The sequence below is a fragment of the Oncorhynchus mykiss genome, chromosome 5, assembly GCF_057628025.1.
Source record: "Oncorhynchus mykiss isolate SJ-2025 chromosome 5, ASM5762802v1, whole genome shotgun sequence".
In the NCBI taxonomy this organism is placed as follows: domain Eukaryota; kingdom Metazoa; phylum Chordata; class Actinopteri; order Salmoniformes; family Salmonidae; genus Oncorhynchus; species Oncorhynchus mykiss.
Window position 1 is genome coordinate 55,981,915 of NC_143026.1, and position 24,517 is coordinate 56,006,431.

The following is a 24,517-nucleotide window of genomic DNA, read 5'->3' on the forward strand; positions in this document are numbered from 1 at the left end:
TCGCAAGCTGCAGCGAACTGAAAAGAGGAGCGACCCAGGGATGTGTGTGCTTTGGGGACCTTTAACAGAATGTGACTCGCAGAACAGGTGTTGTATGTGGAGGATGAGGGCTGCAGTAGATATCTCAAGTAGGAGGGAGTGAGGCCTAAGAGGGTTTTTATAAATAAGCATCAACCAGTGGGTCTTGTGACGGGTATACAGAGATGACCTGTTTACAGAGGAGTATAGAGTGCAGTGATGTGTCCTATAAGGAGCATTGATGGCAAATCTGATGGCCGAATGGTAAAAAACATCTAGCCGCTCGAGAGCACCCTTACCTGCCGATCTATAAATTATGTCTTCGTAATCTATCATGGGTAGGATGGTCATCTGAATCAGGGTTAGATTGGCAGCTGGGGTGAAAGAGGAGAGATTACGATAGAGGAAACCAAGTCTAGATGTAACTTCAGCCTGCAGCTTTGATATGTGCTGAGAGAAGGACAGTGTACTGTCTTTCTGTCTTTAAAAAAAAAGTATACTCCCAAATACTTGTACCTCAAGCTCGAAAACATCAGAGGTAGTAATCACACCTGTGGGGAGAGGGGCATTCTTCTTACCAAACCACATGACCTTTGCTTTGGAGGTGTTCAGAACAAGGTTAAGGGTAGAGAAAGCTTGTTGGACACTAAGAAAGCTTTGTTGTAACAGGGAGGTAAACACATTTTGAGAGAAATTAGCTTTTTGTGCATATGGAAAATATCTGGGATCTTTAATTTCAGCTGATGAAAAATGAGACCAACAATTTACATGTTTACTGCATTTATATTTTTGTTCAGTAGAGAATATTGCACAGTCCAGGTTGGATCTGATTTATCTGTAGAGAAACTGTGCAATGTGAGCATGTGGGTTTACAGGGGAAAAAAATAACGAAATGGAATTCAAATAATTGAACCGAAGTAGGTCAATTAGTTGTTTAAAAACCGAAAAATAACTCCGGTAATAGCTCAGCACTACCAGCTAGACTAGGGTCCTGATGTAGGGTCCTGATGTATTCCATTCTTCCCTCAGTGAACTCCGTGGCCAATCAATGACCATCAATTGATCAAATAACAAGTAGAAAATAAATACATGTTTGCCTCAGTAGCTTATACTAAGTGCAGTGGCACCTATAAAAAAGTTCACTTTAATTTATACCTAAATCAATAATAAATCCACCGTAAAGGCTATGCACCTTTAAATATAGCGGAGGCGTCTTAGTGGAAATGTTTTAGCTAGGAGCGGATTGGACAAACGGCTTCCGTCCCCTCCGATAGTAAGTGACATAAGTCGCTATAGTGGCGGGAGATGTCATGTGCGCTGTCTATAGGTAAACAAACAACTTGATCGGAGTATTGCGTGAACAACAATAGTGAACATTGTTGTTGATTGTGGATAATATATCCACTAGTAGTTAGTTTAACTTGCCAACTATACGGACCAAAGCGGGGAGAGAGTTTGTTATTATGAGCATTACGATCAGCGATGCAGAAGAGGAAGAGAGTTGCGCTGGACAAAACCGAGTCGTCGTCAGCAAAACCATTGCGGAAAAGAGCGAATGCAACTGTGAAACAAGGTAGGCCTACTCGTTGGGACTTGTGTCTCACTAGTCAAAAAAGTCACAAAAAATTGTTGAACAGAGTAGAATATCAGCAACATCTTTGAATACGTTAGGACAACGGTGGAGATTCCTGGCACAAGTTATGTAACATGCCTCTCCCCCTCTCCTAATCTTTCTCTGTGCATTCACTCTGTCTTCAATCTTCATTTCGAGATCTGTGTCTGTCATTTCTCTCAATCTTTGTCTCCTAGTCTCTCTTTCTCTCTGCCCCGAGTCTCTTTTGACTATTGATGGATTTGAGTGATTGCCACAACCAAACATGTGATTTCACAATGGCATGCTGTAACGTCTTCCCTCCCCTCAGAGCCCGATGAGACTGCAGCGTCTACATACCATTCATTCCATGATCCTGCTGACATTACACTCTTTAGGACACGCATCCTTTACTGGTATGACCAGGGGAAGAGAGAGTTACCCTGGAGAACTGTGGTAAAGAGAATTATATACTATATTTTCCCATTACAGTTTAATTGATGCCTTACACGCACAACAAGGCATGACCATGATGATTGAGTGTGTACGAATGTACTCCCTTATACCATTGGTCTGTTAGAATATTTATTATATATTTTGCAGGATGAAATCTTTTGAGATGCACCATCTCATTTTCGATAGTGTCCAAATATTATCATGATCATAATCCATAATTTGACATATGGTACAGTGCCTTGCGAAAGTATTCGGCCCCCTTGAACTTTGCGACCTTTTGCCACATTTCAGGCTTCAAACATAAAGATATAAAACTGTATTTTTTTGTGAAGAATCAACAACAAGTGGGACACAATCATGAAGTGGAACGACATTTATTGGATATTTCAAACTTTTTTAACAAATCAAAAACTGAAAAATTGGGCGTGCAAAATTATTCAGCCCCCTTAAGTTAATACTTTGTAGCGCCACCTTTTGCTGCGATTACAGCTGTAAGTCGCTTGGGGTATGTCTCTATCAGTTTTGCACATCGAGAGACTGACATTTTTCCCCATTCCTCCTTGCAAAACAGCTCGAGCTCAGTGAGGTTGGATGGAGAGCATTTGTGAACAGCAGTTTTCAGTTCTTTCCACAGATTCTCGATTGGATTCAGGTCTGGACTTTGACTTGGCCATTCTAACACCTGGATATGTTTATTTTTGAACCATTCCATTTTAGATTTTGCTTTATGTTTTGGATCATTGTCTTGTTGGAAGACAAATCTCCGTCCCAGTCTCAGGTCTTTTTCAGACTCCATCAGGTTTTCTTCCAGAATGGTCCTGTATTTGGCTCCATCCATCTTCCCATCAATTTTAACCATCTTCCCTGTCCCTGCTGAAGAAAAGCAGGCCCAAACCATGATGCTGCCACCACCATGTTTGACAGTGAGGATGGTGTGTTGAGGGTGATGAGCTGTGTTGTTTTTACGCCAAACATAACGTTTTGCATTGTTGCCAAAAAGTAAAATTTTGGTTTCATCTGACCAGAGCACCTTCTTCCACATGTTTGGTGTGTCTCCCAGGTGGCTTGTGGCAAACTTTAAACAACACTTTTTATGGATATCTTTAAGAAATGGCTTTCTTCTTGCCACTCTTCCATAAAGGCCAGATTTGTGCAATATACGACTGATTGTTGTCCTATGGACAGAGTCTCCCACCTCAGCTGTAGATCTCTGCAGTTCATCCAGAGTGATCATGGGCCTCTTGGCTGCATCTCTGATCAGTCTTCTCCTTGTATGAGCTGAAAGTTTAGAGGGACGGCCAGGTCTTGGTAGATTTGCAGTGGTCTGATACTCCTTCCATTTCAATATTATCGCTTGCACAGTGCTCCTTGGGATGTTTAAAGCTTGGGAAATATTTTTGTATCCAAATCCGGCTTTAAACTTCACAACAGTATCTCGGACCTGCCTGGTGTGTTCCTTGTTCTTCATGATGCTCTCTGCGCTTTTGACGGACCTCTAAGACTATCACAGTGCAGGTGCATTTATACGGAGACTTGATTACACACAGGTGGATTGTATTTATCATCATTAGTCATTTAGGTCAACATTGGATCATTCAGAGATCCTCACTGAACTTCTGGAGAGAGTTTGCTGCACTGAAAGTAAAGGGGCTGAATAATTTTGCACGCACAATTTTTCAGTTTTTGATTTGTTAAAAAAGTTTGAAATATCCAATAAATGTCGTTCCACTTCATGATTGTGTCCCACTTGTTGTTGATTCTTCACAAAAAAATACAGTTTTATATCTTTATGTTTGAAGCCTGAAATGTGGCAAAAGGTCGCAAAGTTCAAGGGGGCCGAATACTTTCGCAAGGCACTGTATATGAAATTTACATCGGTGGGCTATCTTAGCAGTATTAGTTTACTAATCCTCGGGGTAAAGTGGCCGTACCACGGCTCGAACCCGGGGCCCTCTGCCTCACTAACACACATAACCGCCCTCCTTGACAACTTAACCACCTGTTGGCTCCAATTTGACAGAACGTTTGACGGCATTTCAAGCTAGCTGTGGAATGAGCTTATGGCACGTTCTTATTTCCATTACATATAGAACTGCTTAGCTGGAATAAATGTTACTTTTCACTTGATGTTTCCTTAATAGGCTCTGACAGAACCGGACATCAACATCAGGACATATGCAGGTAAGACGCTGCATGCTCAACTCTCATATAATAATAACACGTGGGCCTTTTGTGTTATCCTAAATTGACCTGGTTTCCTCTCTAGTTTGGGTCTCAGAAATCATGCTACAGCAGACCCAGGTTGCCACTGTGATCGACTACTACAATAAGTGGATGAAGGTGGGCCAGTCCGTCGGGTCTCGTATGAAGTCTGAACTTGATTTAAGCAGACTTGGTAATCACAGAAACAATGCATTTGGTTTCATCTCTTCTCCTTGCGTTTTTTTGTTGCTTCATTCTTTTCCAGCGGTGGCCAACAGTACAGGGTCTTGCAGCGGCTACGTTGGAGGTGATTACAATGAATGCAAATGAGGGTCTGTGAGGTTGAAAATGCCTGTGTGCTCTGACCACCTTGTCATCAATTATCATCATTTTTTTATCCGCACAGGAAGTCAATCAGATGTGGGCTGGGCTTGGGTACTACTCCCGGGGAAAGAGACTTCAGGAAGGAGCTCAGAAGGTCTGTGTCTATGGCATATATTATTTACAGTATGTCCTGGCTCAAGAGAGGCTTACCACCACACCAACGGGACACGTCTATGACAAGTGGAGAGCTGTCTTTGGTTCATGTTGTTGACTGCATCTGCCTCACTCAAAAACAGGATTTTATCTTTGATGTTAGGTCCTTACCTGTCTGTTGAGTTGGGGACATGGGTGGGAAATGTACTTTTTTGGTGGCTGGTGGATGCCCAAATTTTTACCAGCCACTATTTTGAATGAAGACAAATCTCAGAAAACGCATGCACATGTTTTGTAATGTTAAAACAACACACAAACACGCTGTTGATTTCTTGGATGTGAGGTTTGGATTGAACTGGGTGACCATCTGCCAATGTGACTGGTAAGAGTAGACATTGTTCTAGCCAATACCAAAATCGACAAGCAGGTGACATGTACTGTGTTGCTTGAACTATTGAGTGCCTGTTCTCTGTCTATAGTGACTTCTGAGTGTGTTGTTTTTGTCGTCCTGTCTGGCTGTGATTTGTACTACAGGTGGTAGCAGAGCTGGGGGGAGAGATGCCCAGGACGGTTGAGGCTCTGCTGAAGCAGCTGCCTGGAGTGGGCCGCTACACCGCCGCAGCTGTGGGCTCCATCGCGCTGGGCCAGGTCAGAGCTCTTTCTATACGCGCGCATGCTCACACACACCTTAAAGTTGAAATTTTTTTTTATACCCCTCTCTCTTTGGCATCATCGTTCACTGACATGACCTGTGACCTCTGTTGCCCAGGTGACGGGAGCTGTTGATGGGAATGTGATCCGGGTCCTGTGTCGGGTGCGGGCTATAGGGGCCGACAGTACAAGCCCAGCAGTGACTGAAGCTCTATGGTGAGGTTGAACTCATAGTTGAAGTGAGGAAGAAAAAAATGTTTTTCTAATGGTGAATCTTCAGTGGATATTTAACATCTGTCCAGTGCACTGTAGGTTGGTGACACCTTAATTGGGGAGAACGGGCTTGTGTTAATGACGGGAGCGGAATCAGTGGAATGGTATCAAGTACATTAAACACACGGTTTCCAGGTGTTTGATGCCATTCCATTTGTTCCGTTCAGTCCATTATTATGAGCTGTCCTCCCCTCTGCAGCCTCCACTGGTCCAGTGGGGGTCATCTATGTTTAATACAAGCTGTTACAATGAAGGCATAGTTGACCAATCCCAACACCTAAATCATCATACTCAGTCTCTTGTTGTTGACTTGATGTGTATTCGTACCTGGCTAGATACTGTATGGTTCCCTTGGTAATTGTTTTTAAGGATTCATTGTTCCTCTGTGTGTATTCTAGGAGCACCGCCAACACGTTGGTGTCCCAAGAGAGACCAGGGGACTTTAACCAGGCCATGATGGAGCTGGGGGCGAGGGTGTGCACCCCTAAAGGCCCCCAGTGCAATCAGTGTCCCATACAGACTCTCTGCCACTCCTACAGGAAGGTACCACACTGAGGTCATCAACCTTAATAACAAGACCAGGTCATAGCATTGGCCTATTCCAGACCAGTGGTGATGAGTCTCCAGTGCATATGTCGCTACTGTGTTAGTGTCTCTCTTTCTCTGTGCAGGTTAGCGTCAAACGAGAGGAGAACTCAACAAAGCTTCTGGGTAAATTGAACAGGGTACCTGCATCTCTGCCAGATGTAGAGGATTGTGGTAAGTGTTTTATTTTATTTTTTTCCTTTTCGTTGTTTCAAAGGTTGGCACATATAAGGATGGTAGTCATATACCTGGTATTTTGAATACGGTTATTAAAGCATATTTGATATAAATATCTATTGTTGTCTATAAGTCTTTGTAACAGATAGATTCTCTAGCTCCCGGTATGTGTGTGCCTCCTTGACACCGCCAAATAATTATTGCGCAACGTGTAAACACTTCCTGACTCCTCCCCTAACTTTGTCCTCCTAACTTTGACCCCCCCCCCCCCCCCCCCCCCCCAGTGACCTCAGGAACATGTAAACTGTGCCCCACGGAACCCTGGGACAGCCAACTGGGCGTTCTGAACTTCCCCAGGAAGCCGGTGAAGAAAGCTCCTCGTGTGGAGCGCACACTCACCTGTGTGGTGTCCCGTCCAGGAGCAGGAGGAGATGTCGAGTACCTGCTCACCCAAAGGCCGAGCAAAGGTCAGCTGCCCTTTAATATATGCTGTGTCTTAAATGGCACCCTAGTCCCTATCAGGGCTCTAAAGAGTGAACATTTTTGGCTGCATATGCTCCTAAATATTTAGCAGTGCGACTTGGAATTTCTATTTGGGAGCACCGGTGCCCCTAGAAGAAAAAAAAAATGTCTAGATAATAATTAATCGTTGTAATGATTAGGCTTTGCTGGACCTTTTTTGTTTCCGAGTGCCCTAGAGAAAGAAGTGTAGATTTGTTAGTGCCGTGGTGGCCCCATTTACTACAGAGGAAACATCTAGTTTCTTGATTTAAAAAAAAAAGATCATGGGGCCTCATTTCTAAATGTTTCTTATGCACATTATCCGCCTCAAATCATGCGTGCGCCAGTTTAACGCAAAGTTGCCACTTAGAAAAATTGAATTTGCCGTGGGAATGTGCTTGTCCTCCCGCAAACTTTAGACCATTGCGTACGCACAGTTTCTAGTGGTTGAAGTCTGAAGCATTGCAAGAAGCCAGAAGTAGCTTAGTAGTAGCCTTGTGGAAATGGGGAATATATGATAAAGGTCTTATTCATATCAAAAGAACAGGTAGGTCTAGCTGAATATAATGACAAGATGCAATCATTAGCCGTTAGTGAGACGAGATCTATTTATCTTTGCATTCTAAAATAATTAGAAATAGGCCTATATTTCCTATAATTTCTTTCTTTTCATTGCTATATAACGTCCTCAACTTTTCTGACTGATGGTTTCATAGACGACTCACGAAATAGCCTGTAGGCCAAAAAACAAGTTGGGACAGGCTACTATTCGTCCCATTTCTCTTTTAGTTGGTCCCACTTTACAGTAGTAAATAAATGAGCTATTTCAAGCAGCCTATTTTGCTCAATGCGATCAGAAGTGCAGTTTAACGGTAGAATATGCGGTTCACCTTTTCCGTTGGCGTTTGTAGGCTACATCTGAATACTGTAAAGTGCCATTTCTTGTGTAGACAATATTTCATTTATGAACCTAATACAGATATCATAACCATTCCTCACCTTTTCTGGCCATGACGAGTTCATATTCGCGAAGTAGCCGTCAATATTGTAGTACCCGAGACCACATATTGGGTGTCTTGTCTCTGTGAGATACCAGCGGAGTAAAAATGAAATAAAAACTCAATCAGCTTCCATTCAGTCAGCGCATAAAACCGCTTTGTCAGGCCAAATATGTACACTTCTTTCTTGAAACCATGAATGTCTTAACAGCCTATTGAAACCAGGGCTTCCTACTTTACTCGTTACTGTCCTTTTTACTTTTGTAGAAAAATATCCTTCATCTTTGTCAGTATTTCCTTGACCCCCTTGGTGGGGAAGAGTGGGGGAACTTGTTGGAAAGTTGTCCACTCACTATTAGTACAGTGGAGCCCGGAGGAAATTGTAACAGTCTTTATATCTATTATAAACATGTTTGTGCAGTGGCAAACCTACTGGACCTAGGCCTTCAGTGTGTGACAGGTTAGTACAGTGGCGAACCTATTGGACCTAGGCCTTCAGTGTGTGACAGGTTAGTACAGTGGGAAACCTATTGGACCTAGGCCTTCAGTGTGTGACAGGTTAGTACAGTGGCGAACCTATTGGACCTAGGCCTTCAGTGTGTGACAGGTTAGTACAGTGGGAAACCTATTGGACCTAGGCCTTCAGTGTGTGACAGGTTAGTACAGTGGGAAACCTATTGGACCTAGGCCTTCAGTGTGTGACAGGTTAGTACAGTGGGAAACCTATTGGACCTAGGCCATCAGTGTGTGACAGGTTAGTACAGTGGGAAACCTATTGGACCTAGGCCTTCAGTGTGTGACAGGTTAGTACAGTGGGAAACCTATTGGACCTAGGCCTTCAGTGTGTGACAGGCTCGTGATGCTGAAAGAACAACAACCATAATATCAGCACACTCACGTAGGAGAGTTAACTTTTTGTCAAACACAAAGGGCCAGTGGTGTAGTGGAAGCTATACGCAGGCCATATACCCAGTTTTTTCCCAGTGGGCTTTGCTTCTACTCACTTCTTAATCCCCTCTGATCCACATCAAAGCAGCGTGGTGGAGGTATAGGACTTATCAATTATGTAGTACAATAGAGAAATCAAGAGCACACAGCTCTCAATTGGTTGTCTCACGGAGCAGCTCACAGAAGAATGACATCAGTAGCCATTAGGGTAGGTAGGAAAGACGTTTCAACTTATGATATTTTCCAGTAAATGCTAACTAAGTCTTGGTTAGCAGACTAATTCATGAACACGCTGTTTGCATGAACATTTTCGAAAAACTTTCCCAAAAAAACTTCCCAGTTAAACTTTGACTGCAAAGTAGGCCGACCCGACATAATGGTGTCATGCTAATTTGTATCAATGGGGAGGGCATTTATTTTTGCTCAATTGAATTAAAGGGCAACTTCACCCTCCAAAAATAGATTTTGGGGGATTTTTACAAGACCTCAAAAAATGGTCTCCTGAATGCATCTTGTGAAAATATGAAAGATCTACAGGAAAACCTGTAAAAAAAAAAAAAAAATAGAGGATTTTTCACACAGGGCACCTTTCCTTCACCGGGCAGTATACCCAGACCAGAGTCACACACAACATGCTTTTAAAGGATAAGCAGGCCCTTCACTCAGACATAATTATCCAGTAGGTCCCAATCATAAGAATACCAAGACACAACCATTAGGCCAAGCATTTGCCAATCGAAATGTACAACTATTACTTCCCATTGCAAAAAAAAACTTTTAGCGCTTAGCGCACAAAGTAACCGGTGATCCAAAATGTTAAGTGCAACAATGTTTCACACACAAGTTATTTTCAAAGAGATGGCAGGCAACAGCGAGTGAGCTGCAATAAAAAACACAGTTCTACCTACCAGATGATGATAATTTGAAACTTAACTTCTTGTTGAAAGTTATTCTTGAAAAGGGGGAAGCTAACAAATGAGCAACAACCTCTTCGGTAACACCTGCTGCAGCTGCTGCAAACTAGCCTACAAAAAAAGCTAGCTAGCTAGACCGTCGGAGAACTACTGCTCGCTATTGCGCAGTAACTTTCAAGTTGGGAGCACCAGTGCTACCAATGAAAATTGTAAGTTTAGAGCCCTGGTCCTTACATTCACTATATCGTGAATAGGGTACCATTTGGGACAGGGCTCTAGTATAGCACTAAAACACACCTTCCAAGCATTTTAATTTCGCACCATTCCTGTTGTTTTTCTGCATGATGTTTGTGCCGTTGTACAGCTCCAAGGTGGGTGTATTTACTATATCTTTACCATTGTTCACACTAACATATTTATCAAAGGTAACCTTTTATTATCAGTTGGGAATTTTGAGCACACTCATTAACTGTCTTGTCTGCTTGCCTTTTCCTTCCTTCTTTACTTCCTTGTAGGACTTTTGGCTGGTATGTGGGAGTTCCCTAGCCTGCTCCTGGAGGGGGAGAATTCTGAGATGAAACAGAGGGGGGCGCTGTGTGCTGGGGTGGGGAGAATGTTGGGAGTTCGGCTGGACAACGGGCTGCTCCAGTATGTGGGGGAGGTATGTACAGGAGAACAGGGCCTACTGTTATGTTATGTTATGTTTTGCCTATCAGGGACATTAAAGAATATGTCCCAAATTGCACCCTATTGTCCCATGGTCCCTATGACTATTATTATACATTTCCTTGTCAAAATTCTGAATGAAATTCTGAATGACTTGTTATTTGGACTCGTGTCATTCTAAGTTTGTATTAGTATGCTAAGCTAGGCTTTTCCCTAAGTCATTGCAATTGACTGTTGGTGTTTTGCTACTGTACAGGTGGTTCATATCTTCTCCCACATCCACCAGACATATGTTGTGTACAGCCTGTGTTTGAATGTCTCTGGAGAGGGAGGGAAAGCCCAGAGTACTACACGCTGGCTCACTAGACCTTCCCTGCAGGAAGCTGCTGTATCCACTGGAGTGAAGAAGGTTAGTAATCTTAACTTGCTATGATCTACTGCGTGTTTGTGTGTGCGCTAACCCTAACAGTAATAGTGGTTAACATGATCTTTGAATTACCACTAAGATTGTACCCCACACATACAATTATCTGAAAGGTCCCTCAGTCGAGTAGTGAAATTCAAGCACAGGTTCAACCAGAAAGACCAGGGAGGTTTTCCAATGCCTCGCAAGAAGCCCTTACAAAAAAAAATATCAGCTTTGAAGCTTCAGTAAAACTGCATTAACTGCGGTATTTGGGATGCAGTAATTGCAGAATAACTGCAGTTATACTGCACTGTAACTGCCGTTACACTGCAACATTTCTACAGTACATTTTTTATTTATTTTGCAGTTATACTGCTCTCTGATTGCAATCTTTTTTTGTAAGGGAGGGCACTGATTGTTAGTAAACAAAGTAGATACTGAATATCCCTTTGAGCATGGTGAAGTTATTAATTACACTTTTGGATGGTGTATCAATACACCCAGTCACTACAAAGATACAGGCATCCTCCCTAACTCAGTTGCCAGAGAGGAAGGGATCCGCTTAGCGATTTCACCATGAGGCCAATGGTGATTTTTAAAACGGTTACAGAGTTTATTGGCTGTGATAGGTAGAAGACTGAGGATGGATCAACAAAATTGTCGTTACTCCACAATACTCACCTAAATTACAGAGTTAAAAGAAGGAAGCCTTTACAGAATACAAATATTCCAAAACATGCATCCTGTTTGCAACAAGACACTAAAGTAATTCTGCAAAAATAAATGTGGCAAAGAAACTATATTTTTGTCCTGAATACAAAGAATGTTTGAGGCAAATCCAACACAACACATGACTGAGTACCACACTTGATATTTTCAAGCATGGTGTTGGCTGCATCACGTTATGGGTATGCTTGTCATCGGCAAGGACTGCAGAGTTTTTCAGGATAAAAATAAACAGAATGGAGCTAAGCACAGGCAAAATCCTAGAGGAAAACCTGGTTCAGTCTATTTTCCAACAGACACTGGGAGACATTTGCCTTTTAGCAGAACAATATCCTAAAACACAAGGCCAAATCTACACTGGTTGATTACCAAGACGACATTGCATGTTCCTAAATGGTGTAGTTACAGTTTTTACTTACATCTGCTTGAAAATCAACCTGGTCTCAGAGCATTTTGAATTATTCTGTATGTAAATCCAAGACACTGCATTTAGTATGATATGTCGTATGGTATGTATTAATTTGTGGATGTCCATCACCTATTTCGTATGATATGTTACGAATGACATTTTTTAAAATTATATGTTATGGATTTGCAAAATGTACTATATGTTACGAATTTGCTGAACCTATGATATGTTACGAATTGTAGCTAGGTGGCTAATGTTAGCTAGCTGGCAAACATTAGCTAGGTTAGGGGAAGGGTTAGCTAACGTCCTAAGTAGTTGCAAAGTAGCTAAAAAGTAGTAAGTAGTTAAAGTTGCTAATTAATTAAAATGCTGACGTTGTCCGTGATGAGATTCAAACTCGCAACCTTTGGGTTGCTAGACGTCCCCTTTATATGCCCTCCCATTATTTTTCATTAATTCTTAAAAAAACATTTTTTAAATCTTCCGCTTTTGACGTTCAAGTATTTTGTGTAGATCGTCGACATCCATCTTAATTCCACTTTGTAACTCAACAAAATCAAGGGGTGTGAGTACTTTTGGAAGGTATTGTTGGTTCACATTTCACAAATGGAGTGAAATATGTTGTGCAATTAATATAGCCATATGTCTACTGCACACATGAGTTAGCTTTTCTATTGCATGTACTTTGGTCCACAAACTTTGGTCCATAAACCACTTATCTGAAAATATAATTTAACTCAAGACTCACTCACCTTCACTCTATGACACAACATTGGACTTGGTCTCTGCCTCTATGCCTCGGTCTCTACTTCTTAAAGGCCCAATTCAGCCATTTTATATCAAATCATTTCTGCACCTTATTTCCATTAATTTCTCAAGCCAGAATTTAGCTCGTACTGTCTGGAATTGGTCTGATCGGGGAGGGGAAAACTGAAAATGAGCAGTTTAGAACTTTATTTGTCTATTAACTAATTCACTACATGGTGATGTAACCATGGAAAGCCAAAACTCCCGGCCAATGCAAACCTGCTGATTAGAAGGTCCTGTGTAGATTGTATTTTCAACCAGTAACTATAAGCAAAGATCACTGATACATTTAAAAAAAAAAAAAAAACACGGTTACAGTGTTTGTTTCATCAACTGTTATACAATATGATATAAAACACAGCAAAGACAGCATTTTGAGTGCGCTGAGTCTAACGTTCAGAAAGAAATTAGAACTCATTTTAAATCTGTAGCTGCTAATATTTCAGATGATACAGAGCTATTCTGTTTGTCTGGATATAGTGAAGGTTCTACTTCCTGTAGACACAGCTACTGTGTATTAATGACAACTGGAATCAGGATGATCGGAAACATGTCTACAGCTGCTCCCATTGCAGACCTTCACCCCAAGGCCCGCTCTGAAGGAAAAATAACATGTTGGCTGAATTAGTGGAGAAACTGAAGAAGAAGAAGAAGCTGCTCCTCTTGTTCACTGTTAGCTGGACATAAACAAAAAAAGTCACGCAATAAAGTAACAATAATAATAATGAGGCTATATACAGGTGGTACCGGTGCTGAGTCAATAAAAAAAATATATATTTAACCAGGTCTGCTAGTTGGGAACAAGTTCTCATTTGCAACTGCGACCTGGCCAAGCTAAAGCATAGCAGTTCACAACAACAACAAGAACAACAAAGAGTTACACATGGAATAAACAAACAGAGTCAATAATACAGTTGAAAAAGTTGAATGTACAGCATGTGCAAATGAGGTAGGATAAGAGGGGTATAAAACAATAAATAGGCCATGGTGGCGAAGTAATTACAATATAGCAATTAAACACTGGAATGGTAGATGTGCAGAAGATGAATGTGCAAGTAGAGATACTGGGGTGTAAAGGAGCAAGATAAATAAATAAATACAGTATGGGGATGAGGTAGTTGGATGGGCTATATTACAGATGGGCTATGTACAGGTGCAGTGATCTGTGAGCTGCTCTGACAGCTGGTGCTTAAAGCTAGTGAGGGAGATAAGTGTCTCCAGCTTCAGTGATTTTTGCAGTTTGTTCCAGTCATTGGCAGCAGAGAACTGGAAGGAAAGGCGGTCAAAGGAAGAATGGGCTTTGGGGGATGACCAATGAGATATACCTGCTGGAGCGCGTGCTACAGGTGGGTGCTGCTATGGTGACCAGTGAGCTGAGATAAGGCGGGGCTTTACCTAGCAGATACTTGTAGATGACCTGGAGCCAGTGGGTTTGGTGACGAGTATGAAGCGAGGGCCAGCCAACGAGAGCGTACAGGTCGCAGTGGTTGGTAGTATATGGGACTTTGGTGACAAAACGGATGGAAATGGCCATGTTCTGTTATAATCTCCACCCGGCACAGCCAGAAGATGACTGGCCACCCCTCATAGCCTGGTTCCTCTCTAGGTTTCTTCCTAGGTTCGGGCTTTTCTAGGGAGTTTTTCCTAGCCACCGTGCTTCTACACCTGCATTGCTTGCTGTTTGGGGTTTTAGGCTGGGTTTCTGTACAGCACTTTGTGACATCAGCTGATGTAAGAAGGGCTATATAAATAAATTTGATTTGATATTGCATAGATAATAAACAGCGAGTAGCAGCAGTGTAAAAACAAAGGGGGGGGGTCAATGCAAATAGTCTGGGTGGCCATTTTATTAATTGTTCAGCAGTCTTATGGCTTGGGGGTAGAAGCTAAGGAGCCTTTTGGACCTAGACTTGTCACCGTGGTACCACTTGCCATGTGGTAGCAGAGAGAACAGTCTATGACTTTGGTGACTGGAGTCTTTGACAATTCTTTGGACTTTCCTCTGACACCGCTTAGTATATAGGCCCTGGATGGCAGGAATCTTGGCCCCAGTGATTTACTGGGCTGTGCGCACTACCCTCTGTAGCGCCTTGCGGTCGGATGCCGAGCAGTTGCCAAACTAGGCGGTGATGCAACCGTTCAGGATGCCCTCGATGGTGTAGCTGTATAACTTTTTGAGGATCTGGGGAACCATGCCAAATATATTCAGTCTCCTGAGGGGGGTAATGTGTTGTCATGCACTATTCACCACTGTCTTGGTGTGTTTGGGCCATGATAGTTTTTTGGTGATGTGGACACCAAGGAACTTGAAATTCTCGATCCCGCTCCACTACAGCCCCGTCGATGTGAATGGGTGCGTGTTCAGCCCACCTTCTCCTGTAGTCTACGATCATCTCCTTGCTCACGTTGAGGGAGAGGTTATTGTTCTGTCACCACACTACCAGGTCTCTGATCTCCTCCCTATAGGCTGTCTCATCGTTGTTGGTGATCAGGCCTGCTACCATTATCGTCAGTAAACTAAATGATGGTGTTGGAGTCATGCTTGGCCACGCAATCGTGGGTGAACAGGGAGTACAGGAAAGGATTAAGCACGGACCCCTGAGGGGCCCCAGTGTTAAGGATCGACGTGGCAGACGTGTTGTTGCCTACTCTTACCACCTTGGGGGTGGCCCATCAGGAAGTCCAGGATCCAGTTGCAGAGGGAGGTGTTTTGTCCCAGGGTCCTTAGCTTAGTGATGAGCTTTGTGGGCACTGGTGTTGAACCCTGAGCTGTAGTCAATGAACAGCATTCTCACTGTGACCCTCCTGTGTTTCACCTCGCACCACCATTAACAGTTGTTGTAGTCTTGGGAAAGCAAAGAGTTCTGTCTGTCGGAACTGAAGCAGCAGGCGGAGCGCTATTGTAAGAAGGGAGTGGTGGTAATAACCATGGCAGTACAAGCTGTGAAATCTGTCCAAAAGGAATTGCATTAGTAGAATATTGTGAAGAGAATTTGACTCTTGAGTACTAATCAACGGTTTGTGTTGCATTTTACTTTCACAGTTGGCTGAACTCGCATTTGATTTGTCTACAGCTGGCTTCTTTTCAGTCTTATATTTGTACCACCAGTTATCCATTAACCGGTGTGTGTAACTCCTCCCTTAATTAACACGTCTATGTAGGCCTACTCTGTTGGTTGAACTCGTTTCTGTGTTTTTTTTTTTTCGGCATCCTTTTTGGATTTGTAAAGATTGTATTCAAATTAAACATGCACTCAGTGAACAAAACATTAAGAACACCTTCCTACTGTTGAGCCTGCACCCCTCCTTCCCCTTTTTGCCCTCAGAACAGCCTCAGTTCATCGAGTCATGGACTCTACAAGGTGTCAATAGTGTTCCACAGGGATGCTGGCCCATGTTGACTTTAAATGATTCCCACAGATGTGTCAAGTTGGCTGGATGTCCTTTGGGTGGTGGACCATTTCTTGATACACATGGGATACTGTTGTGGGAAAAACCCAGAAGCGTTGCAGTTCTTGACACAAACCAGTTCCCCCTCTGAATGGCACACATACACAATCCATGTCTCTATTGCCTCAAGACTTAAACATACTTTTACCTGTCTCCTCCCCTTCCTCTACACTGATTTTGAAGTGGATTTAACAAGTGACATTAATAAGGGATCACCTGGATTCACCTGCTCAGTCTTTCATGGAAAGAGCATGTTCATAATGTTTTGTACACTGTATTATTTTTATTATGACATAGTAGTACAAAATAGAAACATTTTAAATAAATAAAACCTTTTTAATTTAAAATTAATAAAATTGTCAGACTTCAGTCACTGATTTATAGACTGATTTCTCTGCTCCCACACGGCAAGCGATACCCGGAGGTCCAAGTCTAGGACCAAAAGGCTCCTCAACAGCTTCTACCCCCAAGCCACAAGACTGCTGAACAATTAATAAAATCGCCACCGGACAATTTACATTGACCCCCCCTTTGTACACTGCTGCTACTCGCTGTTTATTATCTATGCATAGTCACTTCACCCCCACCTACAAATTACCTCAACTAACCTGTACCCCCGCACACTGACTCGGTACCGGTGCCCCCTGTACATAGCCTCGTTATTCTTATTGTATCACTTTTTATTATTACTTTTTATTTTAGTCTACTTGGTAAATATTTTGTTAACTCTTCTTGAACTGCACTGTTGGTTAAGGGCTTGTAAGTAAGCGTTTCACGGTAAAGTCTACACTTGTTGTATTTGGCGTATATGACAAAGTTTGATTTGAATTTGCCATTGTATCATATTTTCAGATATTTACAATAAGGATTTTTTATTTTGACAAAAAAAAAAATACTGAGTAACTTTAGAAGTCCATAACTGTTCCAAAGTGAGACATGTTCCTCTTGTCTCATTTTCTTCAACTAAATTTGGAACAAAACAGTACACCTACTGAATCGATAGGGAAACTCAGAACATAGTTCAAATCCAGAGTACAGAGGAAACTAACTAGCGCCCATGCAGTCTTTTCAATTGTATTTTCAAATCATCACTGTCTAATAAATCACTGTGCTTATTTCATGAAAACAACTCGCAACATATTTATTTGTATTTCCCTTAGCCTCCTTTTGCCATTGAAATTCTGTTGGATCGTGTTGGGATGATGATACAAATGTTCATATATTTACATGCATATCCCTGATTGATGGATGTATCCTCTTCAAAGTGGAGACATATGCAAATAAATGTTTTTCGTCATTGGTCAGAATAATCAAATTAGATTTGATGTCATGCTGTGGGCCAAAAACTCCGTCCCACCTGAAATAAACTATAATAAATTTAAAATAAATGTACACTAAAAGGACATTATCATAATTTTCTAAATTTCAGACCGTTATGGAAATATCTTTAAGAAAAACAGGAAATACATTTTTTTGAGTGCACTGCCCTTTTAAAATGACAAAAAATACATCTAAACTGTGTAGAAATTATAACTACATTATAACTACATTTAGCTCACTAATAATCACCAAAATTAAAGCTAGACAGTCAGAGTATCTAAAATTGCAGAAAAGATGGATAGAGGACGATCTTTTGAAAATTTGGACAGCGAGGAAATATAACCCTCTTTTGGGGGTGCCCTCCGGACCTCGTTGAAGACCGAATGAGGCCCCAGGTACATTTGTTTGACACCCCTGATCTAGTGTGTGCGTGTGTGCACGCAGTGTTTTCTGATTTAGCACTGTTAAGGTGAGCAAGAATAGTCATGCATCATTTATCTCTTGCAGATCATGAAGCTGTATGACACTATGGAGGATCAAGAGGGACAAGCTACCAAGGTATTTCACTACATCACATTCATTAGCAGGACACCCTTATCCAGAGTGAATATGATTATACGGTCTGCTATACAGTACTTTCTGAATTTATACCTGAAATCCTTCTGTATTGACACATAGACTAAATGACCCATTGATAACCCATACTGATGCCAGTGGTAACTCTTCTCTGTTCTTGTCTCTGTCCGGATGGGAAACAGAAGAAGGCTACTAACACTAAGAGTGATGGACAGCACAAGTCTAAAAAGCTCAAAGACAATTCAACAAACAGCGGGACCAGACAGCTGTCACTCAGTTCCTTCTTCAAGAGCCCAAAACAAGAAACTTGATCAATTTATACTTACTCGCAATGAATAACAATGTCGTTTTTTTATTTTATTTAAAGCTGATCAAGTACCATACAAGGACTACTACTGTGCCTTGCTGTCTGGATAACTGCCACAAGTGGTCTGGGTGTTCATCCCATGAGTGGAATACTTTAAGAGCAAAAAGTGTGTCATTGAGTTGTATGCTGAATACAATTTTTTTTTTTTTTTTTTTTAAATAACAAATTGCAACAGTGGCCTCCTATACAGTTGAAGTCGGAAGTTTAAATACAACTCAGCCAAGTATATTTAAACTCAGTTTTTAACAATTCCTGACATTTAATCCTAGAAAGAAATTCCCTGTTTTAGGTCAGTTAGGATCACCACTTTATTTTAAGAATGTGAAATGTCAGAATAATAGTAGAGGGGGATTTATTTCAGCTTGTATTTCTTTCATCACATTCCCAGTGGGTCAGAAGTTTACATACCCTCAATTAGTATTTGGTAGCATTGTCTTTAAATTATTTATCTTGGGTCAAGCGTTTCAGGTAGCCTTCCACAAGTTTCCTACAATAAGATGGGTGAATCTTGGCCCATTCCTCCTGACAGAGATGGTGTAACTGAGTCAGGTTTGTAGGCCTCCTTGCTCGCACACGCCTTTTCAGTTCTGCCCACAAATGGTCTATTGGATTGAGGTCAGGGCTTTGTGATGGCCACTCCAATACATTGCCTTTGTTGTCCTTAAGCCATTTTGCCACAACTTTGGAAGTATGCTTGGGGTCATTGTCCACTTGGAAGACCCATTTGTGACCAAGCTTTAACTTCCTGACTGATGTCTTGAGATGTTGCTTCAATACATCCACATAATTTTCATACCTCATGATGCCATCTATTTTGTGAAGTGCACCAGTCCCTCATGCAGCAAAGCACCCCCACAACATGATGCTGCCACCCCCGTGCTTCCCAGTTGGGTGTTCTTTGGCTTGCAAGTATCCCCCTTTTTCCTCCAAACATAACGATGGTCATTATGGCCAAACAGTTCTATTTTTGTTTCATCAGACCAGGAAATTTCTCCAAAAAGTACAATATTTGTCCCCATGTGCAGTTGCAAACCGTAGTCTGACTTTTTATGGCCACTGAGCAGCCTTTCAGGTTATGTCGATATAGGACTTGTTTTACTGTGGCTATAGATAATTTTATACCTGTGTCCTCCGGTCCTCCAGCATCTTCACAAGGTCCTTTGCTGTTGTTCTGGGATTGATTTGCACTTTTCGCACTAGAGTACATTCATCTTTAGGAGACAGAACTCGTCTCCTTCCTGAGCGGTATGATGGCTGTGTGTTCCCATGGTGTTTATACTTGCATACTATTGTTTGTACAGATGAACGTGGTACCTTCAGGTGTTTGGAAATTGCTCCCAAGGATGATCCAGACTTGTGGAGGTCTTGACTGATATCTTTTGATTTCCCCATGATGTTAAGCAAAGAGGCACTGAGTTTGAAGGTAGGCCTTGAAATACATCCACAGGTACACCTCCAATTTACTCAAATTATGTCAATTAGCCTATCAGAAGCTTCTAATGCCATGACATCGTTTTCTGGAATTTTCCAAGATGTTTAAAGGTACAGTCAACTTAGTGCATGTAAACTTCTGACCCACTGGAATTGTGATACAGTGAAATAATCTGTAAACAATTGTTGGAAAAATGACGTGTCATGCACAAAGTAGATGTCCTAACCGACTTGCCAAAACTAGTTTGTTAACAAGAAATGTGTGGAGTGGTTGAAAAATAAGTTTTAATGACTCCACCCTAAGTGTATGTAAACTTCTGACTTCAACTGTATGTTGCATAAAATATGCTTTGTTCATTTAACCTCTATCATATGATATATTTAGGTGATAATGCACGAGAAGCTGATGTTTGGAGGTGGGGTCAATATCACAAAACCATACCATTTGGACCATGCAACATTTAGCATTTTTATTACTTTTATGGAAATATTAGACTTGTATTGAAACATGTTGGCTAAGCTCCAGCACTTAGATAATTATAAGCACATTTTCAGTGAATCACCCATATGGTAAGTCCACCCTGTTATGGACATGCACTTAACTGTCTTTAATTACTTTCATTGGACTATTTTAATGATGTTTACATTTTCATAAAGCTATTGTGTACCCTTGTCAACCCTGTCCATTTGTTCTGGTCAAATTTTAAAGAAATAAGAGGATTTGTGTAAGTTTTATACAAAACTTCATTTAATTTGCACCTTATCTTTCTAAATTGAGACGGGTATTAATGATATTTTATCCAAGTTTATAATTGTGTGGTGTTGGCCGTGTCTTACTCTTTAAAAATGTTTTTTTTTTTTTTTACCAGGAAGGGCTCATTGAGATTTAAAATCTCTTTTTCAAGAGCGTCCTGGCCAAGATAGGCAGCACCAACTCATTACAAAAATGACAGACAAACAACAAGAAAAACTACAAGTAATCAAGTAAAAACCATAGAATTCACAAGAGTATAACAACAACAAAAAAATCCACTTGGAAGAAAAATATATTACACAAATTATTTATATTTGACAATGTAACTGATTTCATTTGAAAAAGATGCCAAGATAACAGGGTGCACAGCTATAACGGGACAGAACATAAATTAAACACTGAATACTGAATAGACAATACATAGTAGTACATGTAGTAACAACATTGGAACTGCTATTTAGTTACATATTCATTGTGGAAAAACAACATAAAAAATACATTGCCCCTACAAAAATCATTGGAATTAGCATTAGAACACATTCCTGCCCCTCTCTTCCTCTCCTACTCACCCTCTTTCCATCTCTCCCCCTTTCACCCCAAATGCTCTTCCAAGTGGATTTTTCCATCTGCACAGAGCGTTTATTAACAGCCTGTCGCTCTGGCATCAGACAAATGATCTGTCCATCAGAGTACCAACAAACATCTTCCTTTGGACTTGGCCAGAAGGATTTGTTGATGCCATTCCGGTGCATGCACTTCACCTTAATTGTCACGGTCGTTCTCCTCTTCATCTGAAGAGGAGAGGCGAAAAGGATCTGAGGACCAATACGCGGCGTGGTAAGTGTCCATGGTCAATCTTTAATAAAGAAAGTAGTGAACACTGAAAACTTTTACAAAACCAGTAAACAAAATAACAACCGTGAAGCTAATCATATGTACAATGGGAAACAATCCCGACCGGACACTAACACGTGCCTATACCACAGAGCCGAAGGTTACATAGAAATAATCCCGCACAACAACCAGGCGGGCCGGCTGTCTAATAAAGACAAACTAATTAAACATCCACAGGTGCTACCACTCAACATACAAGGAGGGGAAGGAAAAACAATCAGTGGCAGCTAATAGGCCGGTGACGACGACCGCCGAGCGCCACCTGCCCGGGAAAGGGAAACACCCTCGGTCGGACTCGTGACAGTACCCCCCCCCCCCCCCCCCCCCCTGACGCGCGGCTCCCGCAGCGCGCCGACACCGGCCTCGAGGTCGCCCCGGAGGACGAGGCGCAGGGCGATCCGGATGGAGGCGATGGAAATCCCTCAACATGGAGGGATCCAATATGCCCATTACTCTCGGGGTGATAACCGGAGGTCAGGCTGACAGAGACCCCCAAACGTTCCATGAACGCTCTCCATACCCGGGACGTGAATTGGGGGCCCCGATCAGAAACGATGTCCTCCGGTTATCACCCCGAGAGTAATGGGCAGGTGGAGAGAGTGAACCAGGAGGTGGGTAGGTTTCTGCGGTCGTATTGCCAGGATCTGCAAGGGGAGTGGGCACGATACATTCCCTGGGCTGAAATGGCTCAGAACTCACTACGCCACTCCTCTACTAACGTGTCCCCTTTTCAGTGTGTGTTGGGGTACCAGCCGGTCCTGGCACCATGGCATCCGAGCCAGACCGAGGCTCCTGCGGTGGAGGAATGGGTACAGCGCTCCAAGGAGACCTGGAGGGCCGTCCAGGAATCTCTACGACAAGCGAGTGGACGGCAGAAGAGGAGTGCTGACCGCCACCGCAGTGAGGCCCCCGTGTTTGTACCGGGGGACAGGGTCTGGCTCTCGACCCGAAACCTACCTCTCCGCTTGCCCTGCCGGAAGCTGGGTCCGCAGTGTGTAGGGCCCTTTAAAGTCCTGAGGAGGATAAACGAGGTGTGTTATCGATTACAACTCCCTTCCTATTATCGTATTAACCCCTCGTTTCATGTGTCTCTCCTCAGGCCGGTGGTAGCTGGTCCCCTGCAGGACTGTGAGGTACCGGAGGTCCCTCCCCCCCCCGCTGGACATCGAGGGGTCCCCGGCGTACACGATCCGGGCCATTCTGGACTCAAGACGCCGGGTGAGGGGCCTGCAGTACCTCGTGGACTGGGAGGGGTACGGTCCGGAGGAGAGGTGCTGGGTACCGGTGGGGGACATCTTGGATCCCTCCATGTTGAGGGATTTCCATCGCCTCCATCCGGATCGCCCTGCGCCTCGTCCTCCGGGGCGACCTCGAGGCCGGTGTCGGCGCGCTGTGGGAGCCGCGCGTCAGGGGGGGGGTACTGTCACGAGTCCGACCGAGGGTGTTTCCCTTTCCCAGGCAGGTGGCGCTCGGCGGTCGTCGTCACCGGCCTATTAGCTGCCACTGATTGTTTTTCCTTCCCCTCCTTGTATGTTGAGTGGTAGCACCTGTGGATGTTTAATTAGTTTGTCTTTATTAGACAGCCGGCCCGCCTGGTTGTTGTGCGGGATTATTTCTATGTAACCTTCGGCTCTGTGGTATAGGCACGTGTTAGTGTCCGGTCGGGATTGTTTCCCATTGTACATTTTGATTCCCTGTGTTTTGGGAACGTAACTTTTTTGTGAGCACCCTGTGGTGCGTTGGTGCGATTAAAAGACGCGCAGCATTGAACTCTCTGTCTCCTGCATTTGACTCCACACCCACAACACCCGGAGCATTACATTAATGTTATGTTCCTCTACATCCATGATGATGCCAGGGTATCCTTCATGGTCATAATTGACACACCACTCCCCTACGTGATTAAGTTCACTGGTGCCAGGTCGCCATGTGGTGTCAGCCTTGTCATGAGATGCAGGGAGCTGGCTAGATAATGCAGGGTCAAGGACAGTCCAACATAACCACTATCCTTCTTGCACAGACAAGTAATGTCCCTGTTTTTTTTTTATCTGGCCTGGTGAGACACTGGTAACCTGATGAATCTTCATCATTCCTTTAATGGCATCTCAGGCAGGCATCTGAGGTGAGAAGAAATATAGCATATGATACGATATAAAGAGTAACAAACGACTTTATATATTTCAAAACTCAACCAGCTACTGTACAAGAAACATGTATGTGTGTATGGGGAGGAAGGAGGGTTACTTCGGCTCTTGCCTCAACATCACTCTCAGTAATGAAGAACATCTCCGCAGAGGAGGAGAGGAGCCCAGGCTGATTTTCAGGAGTTGGGGGGGGGGGGGGGGGGGGGGGTTTGGGACTGCAGCGACGCACTGGCTCTTGAGTATCCTTTTTGAATTTCTCCATTTCTTCCTTTCTGTACGCTGCACTCTGTCACTGAGTCTTTCTTCCCTGTCTCTTTATCTTTTCTCCATTTCTCCCGCTCTTTCTCTAGATACTCTTTCCTTCTTTCTGGGTCAGCATTACGTCGTTCTCTGTATTGCCGCTGTCTTTCAGCTGCACTAGTAGTTGTCATTCCTTCAGAACGACCTATTTTTCAATTGATATTTATTTATTCTTAAAATACTATACATGCTATATATACACTAATTATGTGATACAATTTATGAAGAAAAACATATTTTGCAACCCATTGCTGCAAGATATCAATTTCTCCACCCTGTTGAGTGCATGTCCACTCTGTTATGTGGATAATAACAGGGTGGACATTTTGAGCTAAAATTAGCAACTATGCTCCAAGTGATTGTGATGAAGCGAGTATAATGGTTGCCACTTGAAAAGGAATTTGCATTGCTTGACAAATATATTTTGAAATTATGAAATTCGAATAACATCTTTTGTAACAGGGTGGACATGTTAT

General features: G+C 42.7%; 1 protein-coding gene across 1 annotated transcript; it reads left to right on the forward strand.

The window, feature by feature from the left end:
• The first annotated feature begins 1,243 nt into the window (after positions 1-1,243).
• Positions 1,244-20,626, forward strand: mutyh (mutY DNA glycosylase). Its single transcript, XM_021603347.3, has 15 exons — positions 1,244-1,591; positions 1,941-2,065; positions 4,207-4,246; positions 4,332-4,405; positions 4,533-4,574; positions 4,674-4,745; positions 5,279-5,392; positions 5,514-5,611; positions 6,067-6,211; positions 6,340-6,427; positions 6,715-6,897; positions 10,307-10,452; positions 10,714-10,866; positions 18,083-18,133; positions 18,334-20,626. Exons 1-15 carry the CDS (start codon positions 1,501-1,503, stop codon positions 18,460-18,462), a joined length of 1,551 nt encoding a protein of 516 aa, XP_021459022.3. The 5' UTR covers positions 1,244-1,500; the 3' UTR covers positions 18,463-20,626.
• Positions 20,627-24,517: the final 3,891 nt, after the last annotated feature.

Excerpts from the sequence above, each read along its gene's own strand:
- mutyh (XM_021603347.3), top strand. The coding sequence starts at position 1,501 with ATGCAGAAGAGGAAGAGAGTTGCGCTGGACAAAACCGAGTCGTCGTCA. Across the intron at positions 6,212-6,339 it reads TCTGCCACTCCTACAGGAAG|GTTAGCGTCAAACGAGAGGA; the intron begins GTACCACACTGA and ends TTCTCTGTGCAG. Across the intron at positions 6,898-10,306 it reads CACCCAAAGGCCGAGCAAAG|GACTTTTGGCTGGTATGTGG; the intron begins GTCAGCTGCCCT and ends ACTTCCTTGTAG.